Here is a 17,303-nt window from a genome sequence, read left to right on the forward strand (position 1 = left end):
GTGTTGGCTCCGTGTTGGTCACGTGCCGGCTGAGTGTTGGCCACGTGTCAGCCATGTGTCGGCCGCGTGTGGGCTGCCTGTTGGCCGCATGTTGGTCGCATGCGGGCTGCATGCTGGCCACATGTGCTGGACTGGCGCTGGCCCATGTCGGGAGCCTCATGGCCTACATGCACTGGGGCCCCGGGGTGGACGCCAGATGCTAGGGAAGAGTGAGCCGTGCTTGGACACTGGGTCACCGTGTTAGCGGACCTGCGGGGGAGCCAAACCACGTCCCCGTTGCTGGGCCTTGGGAGAGGACGCTTCCCCCTGCGTGGGCTTGGCCTCCGTGCAGGGGCCCCGCGCCTGCCCACCCGTGTCAGTCAGATGATGAGTTCCACTCCCTCCCTTCAACAAGCCTTCAATGGGCTACTCCTGCAGCACAGACGCCCAGCCAAGGCTGGCCAGGCCATGTCCCAGCTGTGTCCTGGCCGTGGCATGTTCTGGCTGTGTCTTGGCCATGCTGTGGCCGTTTCCTGGCCGTGGCTGTGTCCTAGCCGTGGCTGTCCTGGCCATGCTGTGGCCATGTCCTGGCTGTGTCCTGGCCATGGCATGTTCTAGCCGTGTCCTGGCCATGTCCTGGCCATGTCCCAGCCATGTTGTGGGCGCGGCGTGTCCCGGTTGTATCCTGGCCATGCGTGGCCCTGTCCTGGCTGTGTTGTGGCCATGTTCTGGCTGTGTTGTGGGTGTGGCATGGCTCCACGCCAGCCCTCGTCTGCTCTGTTTGTTTTCCGGGTTCTCTCTCAGCCCTGGCTGGGGTGCGTGGCACCTGTGTCACGGATACCCCGGAAGCAGCACCCAAGGGAGGGGTGAGTGCAGGGTGTCGGGAGGAGGGGAGGCCCCGCTGCTCTGGGAGGTCCTTTCCACAGAACACCAGGACTGGGGCCTGAGGGCAGGGTCCAGGCCCGGGATCAGGGCTCACAGTGCAGCACGCAGGACCTCTGTGTGCCTGGCCTCCCGCGTGGACGTACCAGACCGGCACCTTTTGCTCCCAGCCTGGCTAGTGCCCTTGCGGCTCGAGGCCAGGTCCGGGTATAGACCTGCCTTCCCAGGCAAGGGGACACAGCTCCGCCCGCCGACCTGAGGGCCAGCGCGCCAGGACGCGCACAGGGCGGGCCAGAGTGGGCACAGCGCAGGCCGTCCCCTGGCATTGCTTATGTCAGACACTTCTGGGCCAACCGACCCCACTTCGGCAGGAGACACGGGCGTTCGGGACCATCGCAGCCACCCAGGACCCAGCCAGGGCCTCGGCCGGAAACCACCTTCACAGGTCCACACCCACGGCCCATAGTGGCCCCGCCTGGCCAGGCAGAGCCCCAAGTTCAATCCCAGGAAGCAAAGAGGGGAATCCACTTAAAATGGAACCATGTTTTTGCCAGAGACTTCCTTGGAATTGTTCAATGTAGTGAAGTAGAGAGAGTGTATAAGCAGCAAAACGTCCCATGACTCACTTAGTGCTTCTTGGAGTCAAGGAGATGGAAGCAGGCCTTGACTTGTTGCTATTGCTCCGATTCCCCCAACAACATAGCGAAATGCCATAATGTACTCCTCATTTCTGTAGCCGGAAAGATCTGAAGGCCTTTTTCCGCTGGGTTTTTTGTTTTTTTTAGCATCTCACTAAAGCCTTTGATATTCATATCACCTTCCTCCTCCTCGATTCCTCTAAATACACTCCATACAGTGAATAATGGCTCTGCAGTTTGTCGTGGTGCCTGGGCATCTGATGGGCAGTGAGGGATGGGCCAGGACATTGACGGGACAAGCTCAATGTCCTACCAAGCCAGAGGGAACGTGACTAGGTGATTGCTTTGCTCAGACACAGGACCGCTTCCCTTGTGCTATGCCACGATGAATTAGATAATGAGGCCCTGATACGTAAAAGAAAACTTCCCAAATAAGTCCAGATTGTCTGACTTCTTCCTTTTCTTCTGTGTGGAAACTTGCTACTCTGAGAATAAGAATCTCAAGGAAAATCCAAAAAGACCCTCTTTATATTCTCTCATGGATGAGTGTTGGAGTAATAGAATATTTATGGGGAATTAAGATCTGATAGATGCCCCAGAATTAATATTTAAATGGGCACCATTCCAACAGACAAAACACTAAACTCAATGAGTGTAGGTATTGAGTTACTACTTTTTACCAAGGTTGTAGATAGCTGGGTATAAAAGTAATTGCTGCTGCTAGGGGAGTAAGTAATTTGACCGTGGATCTTCTTAGCCTGTGGAGGGGACCTCACGCAGGTAGGACCGCCACACACAGGGGCTGCCGCCAGATGCACCCTGGAGAGGCTGCTGTGTCCCCCACGGGAGCCTCCAAGATCTTTGCTGGACAGAAGGCATTTTCCTACTCATTGCTTTCCATCATGCTCCAGGGGACAGACGAAGGGGAATTCATCAAACGCCTTCTCTTCAGCTGAACTCTCCCAGTCTTAAAACTATTTAAGTCCACCCCATGTGGCTACAGATGAGTCTGATGGACACTGGAGGTGCATCATAGTTTCACATCAACATCAAAGACTGACCTGGATTCTCAGAAGCTCAAGAAACTTCAAGTCATTTCTGATAAATTAGTATTATCACAAGTGATGTAGAATAAGTCTAAACACTTAGAACTAGATGGCAGGTGTCATCAGGACTTGCAAAGGCAAACACACCTCGCACAAAGCTCTTCTGCCTTAGAGAAGAAAAACAGTCATGTATCACAAGCCTGAAATCCCAGGAGGATGAGGCAAGAGGATCAAGAGTTCAAGGCTAGAGCCGGGCACTGGTGGCTCACGCCCGTAATCCTAGCTACTCAGGAAGCTGAGATCTGAGGATCAACGTTCAAAGCCAGCCTGGACCAGGAAACCAGAAGTGGTGCTGTGGCTCAAAGTGGTAGAGCGCTAGCCTTGAACAGAGAGATGTAGGGACACACCCAGACTCTTGAGTTCAAGCTCCACAACCGACCAAAGAAAAAGAAAAAAGTTCAAGGCTAACCTGGATTGCATGTTTCAAAACAATAGAAAACAATAAAAACAAAGGCCAAACAAACTGTTTCACTACACTCACAATTAGTGTTTCTAGTCACTGAGAAAGTATGAAAACTTTCATAGGCAGCAAAACACCGATTGTCAAAGTCATTTAGTAAGAAGAAGAAGAAACAGCAAAAGAAAGGAAAGGAGAACTTCATCAAGCAAAGCAACTCTATTTTAATCAAGAATGGCACTATTCTTTTCCATCATGGGCTCCTGTATCAGATCTCCAGTCTCAAGAATGAGAAACATGCGGCAGCATTGTCCAGCTGCGTTTACAGCCAGCATAGATGAGAGCAGGGCAGGCCCCTCTTCCTGAAGGCCCGTTACCCACTTTGCAACAACAAGCCAAGTGAACCACTGGATGGAGGGACAGGAGGCTCTCATTCTCACTGCCCGTCTCTGTGCTTAGCCTGCTTAGCACTTTACCCGGAAAAAAAAGAGCTCTCTAGAAACATTAGCACATTAACTGGACTTGTTATAGTTGGACACAATGCAGGATTAGCCAGAGTAAAAGTCAAGAATTCTGTTAGAAAGAATGGTTAGTCACAAACCAGATCCACTGAGGATTCTGAGTAATCATCACACTGGATCTGTCCGGATGCTCTCAGGACTGAAATCGCATCCCAACTCCACTGTCTAAAGCATTTGCAAGTCATCAACTGGAAATAAATTACATTTTTTTGCATTGAACCTAATATAAGGTAAACACCCTACAAGGATGCTTTTGAAGTAATCTCCGTCAAAATCTTGGGGAAATGTTAGTGTAAATGAAGTATACGAGGTGCCTTCAAACATCCCCCCAGGCATGGATCCGTGCGTGTGCATGAGGAGCTGGCGCGTAAGGAAAGGATCATCCACAACTGGACGGCAGCGGCATATGACCTGACAGAGCCGGACGCACAGCAGCTGTTGTGGAAAAAGAAAACAAAGTGTACCCTTCCCACACTCCTGGGGGTCTCCCCTCACCAGTGGGCACACGTGTCCCCAGACCGAGGAGTACATGGTTCCTTCCGAACAAATCAGCAAGGCAAGACCAAGCAAAGCCACGTGGAAGAGGAGGAGCCAAGCCAAACTGCCTTTCCTGCTGCCATCACAGCGGCCAGCCGCGGTGGCTGGTGTGCGGGATGCAGCCAGGGGCCCAGGAGCCTCGGCCCAGTGGCTGATGTGCTTGTTGCTTGACTGTGGAGACGTGGATGGCTGATAGGCAGATGGTGTGTATGTTGTATACAGAGCACAGATGTGTCATGGTGTGTATTTTATTGGTGTACACTGCCCGTGCACCAGAGCTGTGGGAGTAGGTAGGTGTGCTCTGCTCAGGTTCTGCCCTGCTCTGTGCCCCCAGGCACTGAACTGACTTCTGGGTAAAATTTTATAGATTCCCCGGCTCTCCGGCTTCTGATCCGATTCAGCCAAACAGAAAGCAGTGACTGCCAGCGATGTTAAAGGGGAGGAATTAAGGTTTCAGAGCTTTCCGTCCACCGTGGCCTTGAGGCATGGCAGTAAGGAGCGACTCACATCATGGAGGTCAGGGAGCAGAGGGACAGAGGGGGAGAGTGAAGGGGGAGGGGGAGAAAGCTCAAGCTAGCTGGCTCTCTCTCTCTCTCTCTCTCTCCCTCTCTCTCCTGGCAGGATCTCCAGCCTCTAGGTTGGGGCTGCCCACACTCAGGTCTGGCCCTCCCCCTCAGTGAGTGCTCTCCCCGGCCCCTCGCAAACACACCCAGAGGCCCGCTCTCCAAGCAGGTGCTCTTGACCCAAGTGTCTCCGTGGCATCCATCCCCCAGCTTTCTCCTTAGGGTTCCACTCACATGAAATTCCAAAAGAGACAAATCTGAGACAACAAGAAGGCCCGGACTGGCACAGGTCCAGCAGAGTCATCAGGAAAACCCACCGCAGCCACAGGAGCCCAGGCCCCAGCACAGGTCACCAGCTCTGCCCTCATGCGCTTTTCTTAACTTCCACGAGATGCTTCCATTCTAAAAATTGAGAAGGAAATTAGACTTTCTATGGGGTGGGGTGGGCAGCGACAAAAAGAGCTCATGACCAACATGCCAGCTGTACTCAAAGGTGAGAGCGATTCCACTGTGTTCTGTTGGTAAAACTAAGCACTAAAAGCCCAACTCAACCTTGTAAATGAATGGAGACGCAGTCTGTCTCAGGAGCTTGTACCGCAGCTCATGGTGCACACATGCATGAAGACATATGTACAAGCATATTTGCTGCAGTGTTTGTATTCACAAAAGACAGGAGATCAATCTTAAGTGTTGAGCAATAGAAAACCAATTAAACGATGTTTCATCCACGCAGCACACCCCCCTTCTGAAGAACAGGGTGGGGGGTTCCTGTGTGCTCGTGCACAGTACGGTGTGGGGCGTGCACTGACCGGCCCAGTCCCCGATCACCTGTTCCTCTCCGCCCTCCATCCCACCAGGTGGAGTGCGCGCCGGCTCCGGGCCTCTGCGTGTCTGGTGTCTCTAGCGGCGAGGGAGGGGAGGCGGGGAGGTCACCGTGTTCAGCACGCCCTGCCTTGTCCTGGCTGCATCTCTGGGGCTCTCCTGTGGCCTCTTCCTTCCGAATTCAAGTAGCTACTCACCCGTCTTCTCTCTGAGGTTAAAGGCCTAATAGCTATATGCATACACCAGCTTTGTATTGGAAGTGTTTCTGTGTAATTTGTGTACTTTCTGGAAATTTCTCTGTAGAGGAATGATCTCCAGGGTTCCACCTGAGTATGCTTCCTGTTTTTTACTGTGACCCGCATATGCTATGACTTCCATAACAACATAGACGTGTTCTGTGGGAGGAAAGAGAAGAGAACCGTTTCCTGGAAATGCTCCTGACTGCAGCGGAAGGAGCAGAGCCCCGCTGCGGCCCGGGGGTGGGGGGGAGCAAGCGGCACTTTCTTGGTACTTGGTGGGTTGAGTTTCCTACCATGTCAGCATGCTCACCATTTAAATAAAACAAAACAACCTGTTAAGGAAAGAATCCCATGTTTACCTCCAAGATAGGAAAAAAAAATGTGATGAGTTGCCCTTAAAAGCTTAAAGAGCATGTAGATGAAACGTTAATGCGTGTGCAGTTCTTGGAGCTCTATTGCTCATAGATAGGTTTTCTTCAGATATTCTCATCCTTCAGGTATTCTAGAATCCAGCATAGCACTGTGCTGGCTCACTGTCATCAGTGTTGGAATTCCTTGCTATGACGTTACTGAAGTTTTGCAGATGCAATTCATTTGCACTGACTGGAACCATCACTCCCGTTTGCTCTTGGGTTTATGCAGTGAAGAGGCGTGCGTGCCGCCCCAGGCCAGGGGAGCGGAGCCTGCAGCAGGGGTGCCTTGCGCAGGGCACCTCCAGACAACAGACCCACAGATAGCCAGTGCCAAAATGAACTTGTCTGGTCTGGTTGAGTTTCTTTTTTTATATATTTTTGGCAACCACTTCGCAAAGGCATATGCTTCAAACTCAAATGACTTCGTTTCAAACTGAAATTCAGAAATGTTTTCAAGCATAGTCGTTTCATAATAATTTGCTTCAAAATAAGCAGCGTGCTTCTTTCTGATGTACCCACGCCCTGTACGCGTGCTGCCGGTCACAAGACAAGGCAGCCACGTGGCTCCGGCCTGAGCCTCCTTGTGCTTCATCCCCACTTGGTGACTCTGTGCGAGCTGCAGCTGCAGCTTTCCTGTCGGCCGCAGTGGTGACGCGGGCTGAGGACACGGAGCTGGCTGCGTGCCACGCACCTGCTCTGACTGTGCTGTCTCCCGGCCGTCTAGACCCGATCTCCTCTCCCCTCCCAGGAGCCCTTTCCAGGAAGAATGGCTGAAGTCCAGACTCCCCAAGTCGCAGCTCAGACATTGGTGCGTCAGAAGGCGGATGGAGGTTGCGAAAACAAGTGCATGGGTACATGCCTAGCCCACCGGCCACTTGCCCGGGTCCTGGCACTGCCAGGATTCCTAGCGTGCAGGCTTTTGGCCATCGGTGAGCACTGCCTCCCCTTTGTTTGCATGTCATGAGAGGTCCCTCCTCCCACCTCCCCACCCCTCCCACCCCCATCATGAGCAGCAGAATGTCCGCTACACCAGCTGATGACTGAAAAAATGTTCCCTAAGACACAGCAAGCTAAAAGGCTTGATGATACAAAATAAGCAGTCAGCTCGACAACTTGAATGTCTAGTTTAACTTCTTGCTGTTATTCTTTAGTTGATTCACTGAAACATGACTGAAGAAGTTTTTAGATCCAAATAGACCTATACATGATTGCTTGATTTCTTCAACGTAACCTGAACTTTTAATGAACAGTAATCATAAATAATAGCAGCCCTTCGTTACTGCCTGTGAGATATTTTAGAAATTATTTCTCGTCTTTACACTGATATGTGTGGACAAAATATTAATATACCCATTTTATAGAAAATACTCACATTGGAGCAACTCAGGAGACAGGGAGGTTCCATTTCTTCTTATTTCAGTATTTCAGTTTACAAAGCAACCAATGGCTTGGTGCTCAGTCAAGCAACCATGATAGCCGGCTTGTCTACTGATTGGAGCTGATGTAATTTGCTCGTTGTCTTAGACGTGACAGCTGCACATGTTAAATGTCAGTGGAAAGTGGGCTGCAGCTTGGTTCATGTCCTCAGAACAGTTCTGCTCATAATGGTACCAGCATTAAAGTGATTTTGGTAATTAAGCTGATCATCATTTCCTGGAGCCAGAAGCCATGGGTATATTCTGTTGGTGGTTGGTGTAGGTGTGCAGACCTAGTCACATATCGCCAATGACACAAAGGTTAATAAGGTTTCATACTTCAGTCTAAAGCATTGAAGAGACATTCTTTCCAAAGGTCTACTGACTTACTGTTGAATAGTTGTACACAGGGGTTTTAATTCCACTCATCAGGTTATGAGAACAGCACATCTGGTCAGTGTCACCAGGACCATCCTTCTCCCCTTCCCTCCCCCTCCCATCCCTCCTCTCAGGTTACATACTTCAGTCACCACATGATGTGCATTGAATACGATCACTGCCTTTGCTCACCTTTGCTCCTTCTGTTCGCATGTCTGGTTTCCTCCCCTCCATGAACATTTTTTAGATTCCTAATATTCATATTGTTGAAGGGTTTGTTAGTTATTCAGAGGAGGTACGACGTCAGACTCCTGGCATGCATGTCCTTCAGAGTGTGTATGTATGTGTGTGTGTATAATCCTGTAGTTGTTATCTTGTATGTTTGTATATTAGATCTAATTTCCATAGATGAGAGCCAACAAGTGCTGTTTTTCTCTCAGCCTGACAACATAATTTTTCTAGATTCATCTATTTCCTGCAAATGGCATACTATTCTTTCTGATAATTGAGTAAAATTCCACTGTATACAGTGTCTTTACTGCATCCTGACTTGTAATGATCTGGGTAGGTGCCCAGGCATGGGACGGCTGGGTCACAGGGAAGGTCTGTGTCTCGTTTTTTCCAGGAACCTCCAGACAGTCATCCAGTGTGGTTGCACTCATTGACGTTCCCACCCACAGTGTCCTAGGGCTCCTTTTCTCCCACATCCCCGCCAGCAGACGTTCCTGTTCTTGATGCTGACCAGTCTTACTGGGGTGAGGTGGAATCTCAGTATTGTTTGAGCTACTTATGGCCATCTAGAGATGTTGAGCATTTCCACATAAGTTTATTAGCCATTGCTTTGAAGAGGCATTCTTGAGTTGAGTGATCTGATTCCATGAACATGTTGAAACTGAATGACTGTTCTTATTTATTGTACCTTTTTTGTGTTGTTTTTGGACTGTTAGATAGGCTCAGGGCTATATTTCTGGCATCATCCCTAACCCATTCTCTCAGTGGCGTGTACTCTCCAGGGACAGAACAGACACCTAAGGAATGGTTCCACCCTCTATGCCCTCGCCGTGGCTTTCGGGCAGTGAAGAGGCCTGGCCGATGGGTTTTCTTGCCTCTGCAGGTGCTGTTTGTAGTTGCTGCCTGGCATTCTGCCTGGAGCAAGCTCGAGCTCCACAGATCTTCAAGCGTTCCTCCTTGCCAATTACCATCACTCACTCGCCCTCCTCATCAGGCATCTTCAGCCCTGGCTACGCCTCCTTCTCACTCACTGTGTTTTCAGAAGAACTTCTAAAACGGACGCTTCTATTAATGGTGCCACTTAGCTGACCAGTGCCTGTCTCTGAAGATAGAGTTGGAAAGACAACTCCTGAAAGAAAAAGCAGCCAGCCCCCAAAATAAAGTTTTATATGCAAAACAGCAGTCTATATTCAGTACGTCATTCAGCAACCTACACATGAAATAATGAAAGTAGAACTTGTCTAAGTGTCATAGGTTTTCCACATGTGTTCCTGTCTAAGCTGGAAGAGCAGCAGTGTGCTGACTGACCCAAGAGTAATCAGACACGATGATAATAGTAGTAGTAGTAGTAGTAGTAGTAGTAATGACTAGGGGTATAGTTCAGTGGTAGAGACTTGACTACTGCCCTGGGTTCTGTGCCGATCACCAAAAATGAACACAATGAAATTATATAAACACAATTGGCATTTATAGAAAGTCACCCAGTACCAAGTATTGAGATACTTCATTATGCAATAATCATGTAAAATTCCTGTGAGAAATGTTGAAGCATTACTTTGCCTACGCTCATGTAGGGTTTAGCAGCCAAGCTCTCATTTAGACCCAGTGAGTCTGACTGTAGGGTAACATTTGAAACCACAGCTCTCCTGCCTTCATTGCTTAAACCTGTACATGCTCTACACAGGCAGTTCCGGCTGCCACCTTCTTATTAGCACTGCACGCTAATTGATTAGCGCCACTGGAGCTCCAAGACAATACCTTTCTTTTTTTCAGTCATGGGGCTTGAATTCTAGACCTGGGTGCTGTCCCTTAGCTCTTCAGCTCAAGGCTAGCACTCTACCACTCAAGCCACACCACCACTTCTGGCTTTTTCTGTTTATGTGGTGCTGAGAATCAAACCCAGGACCTCATGTATGTGAGGCAAGCACTCTACCACTGAGCCACCTTCCCAGCCCCTCACCACCTTCTTACTGATTTGTTTTAAGAAGTTGAAAGGTAGCCGTGCACTGGTGGTCACACCTGTAATCCTAGCTCCTCAGGAGGCTGAGATCTGAGGATTGTGGGTCAAAGCCAGCCCAGGCAGGAAAGACTCCTCTTATTTCCAATAAATTACCCCCCAAAAAACTAGACATAGCGCTGTGGCCCAAGTGATAGAGTATTAGCGTTGAGCAAAAGCAGCTCAGGGACAACACCCAGGCCCTGAGTTCAAGCCTGAACTTTGAAAGAGATAAGTTTGAAAGGGATGTTTCTCTCCATGGTCATGTGAGATGGCCAAGGAAGTTTATGACATGAGCTGTTCTTTCTTTCCAACCCCTGTGTGGATCCAAAAGGAAGATGTTTTTAATAAGAGAGCTATTTCCTCCAGTGCACTGTTCTGTTTTATAGAGGAGACCGGCTATGTGCTGCTCTGACCCGCACCCTGGTGGCTCTCCTGCGTCCTCGGGGACTTTCAGTCTAGGTGCCAGTGGGCCATGGCAGGCTTGGTGTCTGTTTGGACGCACAAATGAACACCATTTGTGATCATAATCACCAGGGTCTGGCAGAGGCAAACACGGCCATAACACTCATCTTGGTGTTGTGCTTCCATTTGTCTCCCGAGCCCAGCCGGGCCACACCTGTTCCAACAACCTACCACTCATTGTTTATGAACCACTTACTACATTCATGAAAAGGACTAAAAGTGGAAACATCACAAAGGGGGGTCACTGGTAAAGGAAAAAGCGTTAATGCCAACTGGGATGCTTCCTTTGTTAGGCTGAACAAATCAAATGCCTGCTGTGTTTGCTTCAGAATTTCCTACAACTAAGGGACATTTGTTGTTTCTTTCTTGCCTCTGTCCCTACCTGAGTAGCACAGAACTGGAAAACAATCCCCACATGTTCCATGAGGCTTCTGTGTGCCCAGGCCCAGCTCGGAGAGAGGGTTGGGTGGCTGGGCCAGAAGAGGAAGGGGAGGGGAAAGGGAAGGGAACTGGAAGGGGGAGGGGAAGGGGGAAGAAAGGGGAAGGGAATCTGAAGGGAAGGGGGAGGGGAGGGGAAGGGAAGGGGAAGGAGGGGGAGGGAGAGGGAAGGAGGGGGAGGGGGAAGGGGAAGGAGGGGAAGAGGGAGAGGAGGGAGGGGAATGGGGAAGGGGAGGGAGGGGAAGGGAGGGGAAGGGGGAGGGGAGGGAGGGAAGAGAAAGGGGGGAGGGGAGGGAGGAGAAAGGGGGAGGGGAGGGAGGGGGAGGGGAGGGAGGCACGCTCCCCGGTGGCTGTGGCCGGCTGTGGGCCCGGGGTCCCGGGTCTCCGGGTCACTGAGCCGAGCCCAGGCGCACGCAGGACGCGGGGGCTTTGCTCCTCCTCAGCAGGGACTCACAGACAGACGACAGACAGACCCGCTCACTGTCGGCCGCCCTTCCATGGAGACAGACGTATGCCCAGCACGCGCCGCGCCTCGGGATCGATGCTTCCAGAAAGCCGTGGCGCCAAGCATTTCGGGCTGGCTTCCGGTCTGCAAGCGGCTCCCTCAGCTTCAGCGCGGAAGCGGGCGGGCGGTCCCCAAGGGGCGGGGCCGGACAGGGCGGGGCCTCTCCACAGGGGAGGCTGGCGGGGGCGGGGCCTCCACAGGGGAGGCTGGTGGCGGGGCGGGGCCTGGCAGGGGCGGGGCCTGACGGGGCGGGGGGGTCTCCGCAGGTGGGGAGGCTGGCGGTGGGCGGGGCGGGGCCGGACAGGGCGGGGCCTCTCCAGAGAGGAAGTGGCGCCCACTTCCGCTGAGGCCTGCAGAGCGTGGCGTCGCGCGTGGTGCCTTGCCTTGGGTTCTGAGGACATTCACAGCCACGCGGGAACGCTGAACAGGTCTGGAAATGGGGCTGTGGCCTTGGGAAAGGGGCGCCTCCCGCGGGCGGGACGGCCTCCCACCGGTGGGGCCTGGGGGACGAGTGCAGGCCGAGTGGACGGTCACGCGTCCGAGAGCGTGTAGGAGAAGAGGGAGGAGGAGGAGCTGACACCCCAGACACCCCACTGACACCCCACTGACCCGGCCCCCCACCCGCGCACCGCGCCCAGACCCCGCCCTCCCTGCACTCTTAGGCCCAGCATTAGGCCCCGCAGGGCTCCAGAGGCTCCGGAAGGTCTCGGGTGTGGGGCGCAGTTTCACGTGCATTTTGTTGTCCACAGCCTCAGATGTTGCTGGGGTCGCGTCTCTACGAGGAGGCACGCGCGGGGGGGCTCTGCGCATGCGGGAGCTCTGTTCTGCGCACGCGGGGGCCCTGCTCTGCGCACGCGGGGGCCCTGCTCTGCACACGCGGGGGCTCTGCACGCGCGGGGGGCTCTGCTCTGCTCTGCACACGCGGGGGCCCTGCTCTGCGCACGCGGGGGCCCTGCTCTGCACACGCGGGGGCTCTGCACGCGCGGGGGGCCTGCTCTGCACACGCGGGGGCTCTGCTCTGCACACGCGGGCGGCCCTGCTCTGCACACGCGGGGGCTCTGCTCTGCACACGCGGGCGGCCCTGCTCTGCACACGCGGGGGCCCTGCTCTGCACACGGGGGGGCCTTGCTCTGCACACGCGAGGGCTCTGCTCTGCACACGCGAGGGCTCTGCTCTGCACACGCGGGTGGCCCTGCTCTGCACACGCGGGGGCCCTGCTCTGCACACGCGGGGGCCCTGCTCTGCACACGCGGGGGCCCTGCTCTGCACACGCGGGGGCTCTGCTCTGCACACGCGGGCGGCCCTGCTCTGCACACGCGGGCGGCCTTGCTGCGCACACGCAGCGCAGGCGTCCGCTCGCCCACCCCTGGCCTGGGTCCGAGTCCCGCGCGGCTTCCAGGCCGCGAGCCTCGGGGTGCCGGGGAGGAGCCGCCGTGTGGTGGCCCCGCGCCCCGCCCTGCCGCGGGTTGTGCTGCCACCGCGGACACGGACGCCCCCCCCCGCCCCGCTGCCAGCCCGGGCCGCCAAGGTCCACGCCAAGCCCCCCCGTCCCCCCCCCAGCCCCGCACTGCTAAAGCCCTAGCGGCGGCGCGGAGGCTCCAGGGGACCAGGGCGGGGCCGGGGCGCGGGCGTCCTCCCGCCCCAGACTGGAAACTGAAAGGCGCGCGAGTGACGAGGCCCGAGCGTGTGGACTGACTGACGGATGGACGGACGGACGGACGGACGCGGTCTCTACAGCTCTGAATTCCCCAAGCAACTTTCACCCCGAGCGTGGGGGGGAGGCGTGCGGGACGCGGCACCTGCTGTTATTTACATCCTTAGTGTGCGGGAGGGGCGCGGGGACCCCGGCGGGGGGGGTCAGGGGACGGAGACCCCGGCGGGGGGGGGGTGAGGGCAGCGGGGTCAGGGGCGCGGGCGCCCGGTCCCCTCAGCGCCGCCCCGCTCCCCGCGCCGTCCGGCAGGGGGCGCTAGGACGTCGCCGTGGCCGCGCAGCCGAGCGGGCGGCGGGGACGGCGCTTCCCGCAGCTGCGGGGCCGCGGGCGGTGCGCGAGGGTGCGGGGACCCCGCTGCGCCCGGAGCTCCCCCCGGGTTCCGGGCTCGAGTCCCCGCGCGCCCCTGCCTCGAGCCCGCGCGGGGGGGGGGGGGTCGTCCGCGCGCCCGTGTCCACGTTAGTCCGCCAGAGCCCGGCGCGTGATCCCCAAATCCCCCGGTCACCGGGCGGCCCCGCAGCCCGCGCCCCGACACCGCAGCGACCTCGCGAGGCCACGGCGGACACGGCCACGCGAGGCCTCGAGGGAGGCGACGTAGAGAACGGGGAGTTTCACCATGAAGTGGGGGAGAGCGACAGACAGACAGCGAGCGCGCGCGCAGCCAGTCCGGTCCGCCCGGGCCCGTCCGGCGCCACTGACCGGCGAAGAACTGGCTCTCATGGGAAAGGCCCCGGGCCGAGACCCGCGCCCGCCCGGCGGGGCTCCGGTGCCTGCGCGTGGCCCGTTTCCACGGAGGTCCGGACGCGCTGGGTGCGGGGCCCCGCGGGGCGCCGGGCCGCTTCGGCCGCGCGCCTTCTCCCCTTCTTTCCCTCCCCGGCGCCGGGGTCGTCGGCCGCCGGCAGCGCTGTGCGCGGGGCCGGGGTCCGCGGGGCCGGGGCGGCCGCTGCGCCTCGTCCCGCGCCGGCCCCGCCGCTGCAGGCGGCTGTGGCCGGAACTTGGCGCCTGGAGCGCAGGCGCGGGTGGCGCCGGGGTGCGGCCCTTCCCCGCTCCTCCTCCGCCGGCCAGCCGCCCCGCGCCCGTCCTCGGCCCGGCCTGGTGGCCCGCAGGGCTTGCGAAAGAGCCCCGGGCTCCAGGAGGTGTGGACAGAGTCTAGAATGTTCCCCGAAGGAGGGGCCGCGCCTTGCCCCGCGGTCACTTTACCAGGAAACGCGGGCGGCGCGGGCAGGGGCCGAGGACGCGCGGCGCGGAGTCCGGCGGGTGCTGCGGCCCCGCGCGTCCAGGGTCCCGGCCCAGCGGCCCGCAGGCGCGAGGCGGACGCCTCGTCTGTCGGCATCGACGTGGGTTTTTCCAGCTGTTCGGGACCGCGCCCTGCGTGGAGGGGCGCGGGGGGCGCGGTCAGGGGAGGCCCGCGCGGGCCCATTGATCAGCCGCCGCGCTAATGTAATTATCCTCATCAATAGGCTGCGGGGAGAGTCATTATGCGGTGACATTGATAAATGACCGCGGCCGCGCAGCCCCGCCTGACCTCCGCCCGGGTCGCCATAGAAACGCCAAGGCCCGCGCCCCTCCCCCGCCGCCCGCCCTGGGCGCCCGCGCTCCCCGGACCCGTCCGCGCCCGGCGGCCAGCGCCACCGCCTCCCGGGAAACCTCGCGCCGAGCCCGCGCCCCGCCGAGTGCGGGTGGCCGGAAGCCCACGCGCGTTCCAGACGCGTCTCCGGGGCTGGGGAGGGCGCGCGCCGCCCCGGCCCCGCTGGAGCCCGCACCGCGCGAGCCCCCGCGCCGTGCGCACCTGCTCCCCGCGAACACACGTGCGCACGACACACCTGCGCGGGAGCGCGAGTGCGCACCGGCGCGCGGGGGGCGGGGCCTCAGCTAGCGAGGGCTCGAGGCCCGCGCGGTCGAGTCCTGGCCGCTCCTCTCGTCTAGCGCGAGGAAAAGCCGCCGTCTGAACCGTGGAGCGCCTCAGCCGCCTCCCAACCCGACTGGTCCTCGGCCCGGACCTGGAGCCGGCCCTGAGGAGCGCGCACGAGGCTCCGGAGGCCCTGAGAGCGCGCACGAGGCTCCGGAGGCCCTGAGAGCGCGCACGTGGCTCCGGAGGCCCTGAGAGCGCGCACGAGGCTCCGGAGGCCCGGATGGAGCGGGCAGCCCGGGCCTCACAAGGCCGAGGCCGCAGCACCGCCAGAACGGTTGGTGGCGGAGGGGAGGCCCCTTCTCTAGCTGAGGCTAATGACCCGCCCTCACCAGCATCTTCCCGACCCCCGAGTGAGACGTTGGATGTGACGTGCTGTGGCCAGGGGCGGTCGCGCTTCCTGCGGGCCCCTGCGTGGCTCGGCGCGCGCCCGGCGGCACTGTCATGTCCTCGGCAGAGCTCGGCAGAGCCCGCCCCTGAGCTCCCGGCGTGAGGCAGGCACCGTGGCCCCTGAGCTCCCGGCGTGGGGCAGGCACCGTGGCCCCCCGCGTGGCCCCTGAGCTCCTGGCGCGGGGCGCCGTGGCCCCCGCACTCCCGGTGCGGGGCGCCGTGGCCCCTGCGCTCCCTGTGCAGGGCGCCGTGGCCCCCGCGTGGCCCCTGCGCTCCCGGTGCAGGGCGCCGTGGCCCGGGAAGGTGCACTTCCTTCACGGCTCATGGCGGCCACGTCAGCACTTGGCCTCTACCCCACCTCCGCGTGGGGGTACTCCCCTGCTTTCCACAGTCTGTCGCTTAAAACCAGAGAAAACACCGAAGCCCAACAAAAAATCAAAAATGAAATATTTATTACCGCATCTTGTGACTTAACACCTTTTTTTTAACATAACGTCACAGTCCTCATACAAGTATTTTAATGTAAATTTGACAAAGCTTAAAGGTAACAGCATTTTCTTCTAGTGAGGAACACGTGCTGAGAAAAGAAGATTTCATGGACATACAATACCAATTCCACAGCAGATCTGATACTAGCAAAACATTCTTTTTTTCTTCAATTGAGGTAAACACATAGAATATCTAACATGGAACAATGAATAGACCGAACTCTGTAGGGAGTTTGTTACAGTCTCCGCGCACTCCTCTGTATCCCACGCGTTGAGTGTCTGAGGAGGTCCTGCTTCCTAGCTTCTGGGTGTGTGGAGGAAAGCTACCCATCTTCTGGTTTTTCTGTCCACGGCTGGGCTAGGCCCTGAAGGAGCCCCGCTTGGTGTGCATCTTCACTGGTAAGCTCTTCAGAGAAGAGTCCCCCAAAATCATAACAGGAATTGGCTTATGAAGCGCAAACTATATAAAGATCTGTCTGAAACTAAAGGACAGGTTTATGGAGGAATGAAGGCTGGGCATGAAAACACATTCTTGAAGCTGGAGTTGGGGTGACGAGGTCCCCCCGTGCCCGTCATGCCTCCAGCATGACCCAACAGCTTTCAAATACACCACAGTCTCTCCTGGGTAGTGAATTCACTGACGAACAAAAGCAGTCATTCTTTTGGGAACAACACACATAGTGTGGAAAACAAGGATATATTTTTTTTTCTCTTCTAAAACTATTTGAGGCAACGTAACGGAGTGATCAACAGAAATGTACAAGTTTAACTTAGTTCCTACGTTTATACTACAGTAGTTGTAACTCTCAGAGTCTTCTTCCAGAGGATCTTTCCATGGACAGCATTGTCTCAGGGAGCCCATGGTTTCGTTCACATTTGTGTTCTTGTCGTGTTGGTCCTCTGTTGCTTGATGAAAAATGACAAAAGTAAAAAAGAATCACAGCTGTCTGGAATTTCATGTTAAGTGTCAACATCTGGTCAAAGTTCAGAAAGTCTTAAAATCGTTTTTGCGTGTGTTTCCTTTTCCCTTGAGTTCCCTTCCACTACTGGGCATGGACATCCACGCCCTGCCCACCAACACTGGGCTCTACAGAATTTAGCCCTGTGGGGCTGTGTGCGGACACGGTCATTCCAGGGTGGGCGGGGGGTCCTCCGTGCATCATCATGGCGGGGTAGTGGGGGTGGCTTGGCAAATACGCGTGCACTGGGGGTCCGTGTCTTAACTGAGTAGGGTGCGGGCTCATCTGGGGAGGAGTGTAGCTTGGCTGTGCCATACTCATTC

The 17,303-nt window shown here is 56.6% G+C and overlaps 2 protein-coding genes across 15 annotated transcripts in view; one reads left to right on the plus strand and one right to left on the minus strand.

Annotated features, from left to right (window-relative positions):
* Cdin1 (CDAN1 interacting nuclease 1) overlaps positions 1 to 17,303 on the plus strand; it is a 207,743-nt gene that overhangs the window by 170,950 nt on the left and 19,490 nt on the right. Inside the window, exon 11 of one of the 3 annotated variants that reach the window (XM_070005751.1) lies at positions 9,005 to 9,269. The exons of the other annotated variants lie outside the window; for them this stretch is intronic. Within the exon in view, the coding sequence (XP_069861852.1) occupies positions 9,005 to 9,017 (13 nt within the window). The 3' untranslated portion in view covers positions 9,018 to 9,269. Of the gene's footprint in view, positions 1 to 9,004; positions 9,270 to 17,303 lie in introns of those variants that run through there. 3 annotated transcript variants of the gene reach the window in all.
* Meis2 (Meis homeobox 2) overlaps positions 15,964 to 17,303 on the minus strand; it is a 411,350-nt gene continuing 410,010 nt past the window's right edge. For all 12 annotated transcript variants that reach the window (XM_070005731.1, XM_070005729.1, XM_070005736.1 and 9 more), the window contains one exon: positions 15,964 to 17,303. This exon is cut by the window's right edge and continues 48 nt beyond it. In XM_070005731.1, coding sequence (XP_069861832.1) covers positions 17,065 to 17,303 — 239 coding nt within the window. In that variant the 3' untranslated portion in view covers positions 15,964 to 17,064.

Source organism: Dipodomys merriami, unplaced genomic scaffold (genome assembly GCF_024711535.1).
Source record: "Dipodomys merriami isolate MVZ:Mamm:240054 unplaced genomic scaffold, mDipMer1.0.p SCAF_69, whole genome shotgun sequence".
NCBI classification, from domain to species: domain Eukaryota; kingdom Metazoa; phylum Chordata; class Mammalia; order Rodentia; family Heteromyidae; genus Dipodomys; species Dipodomys merriami.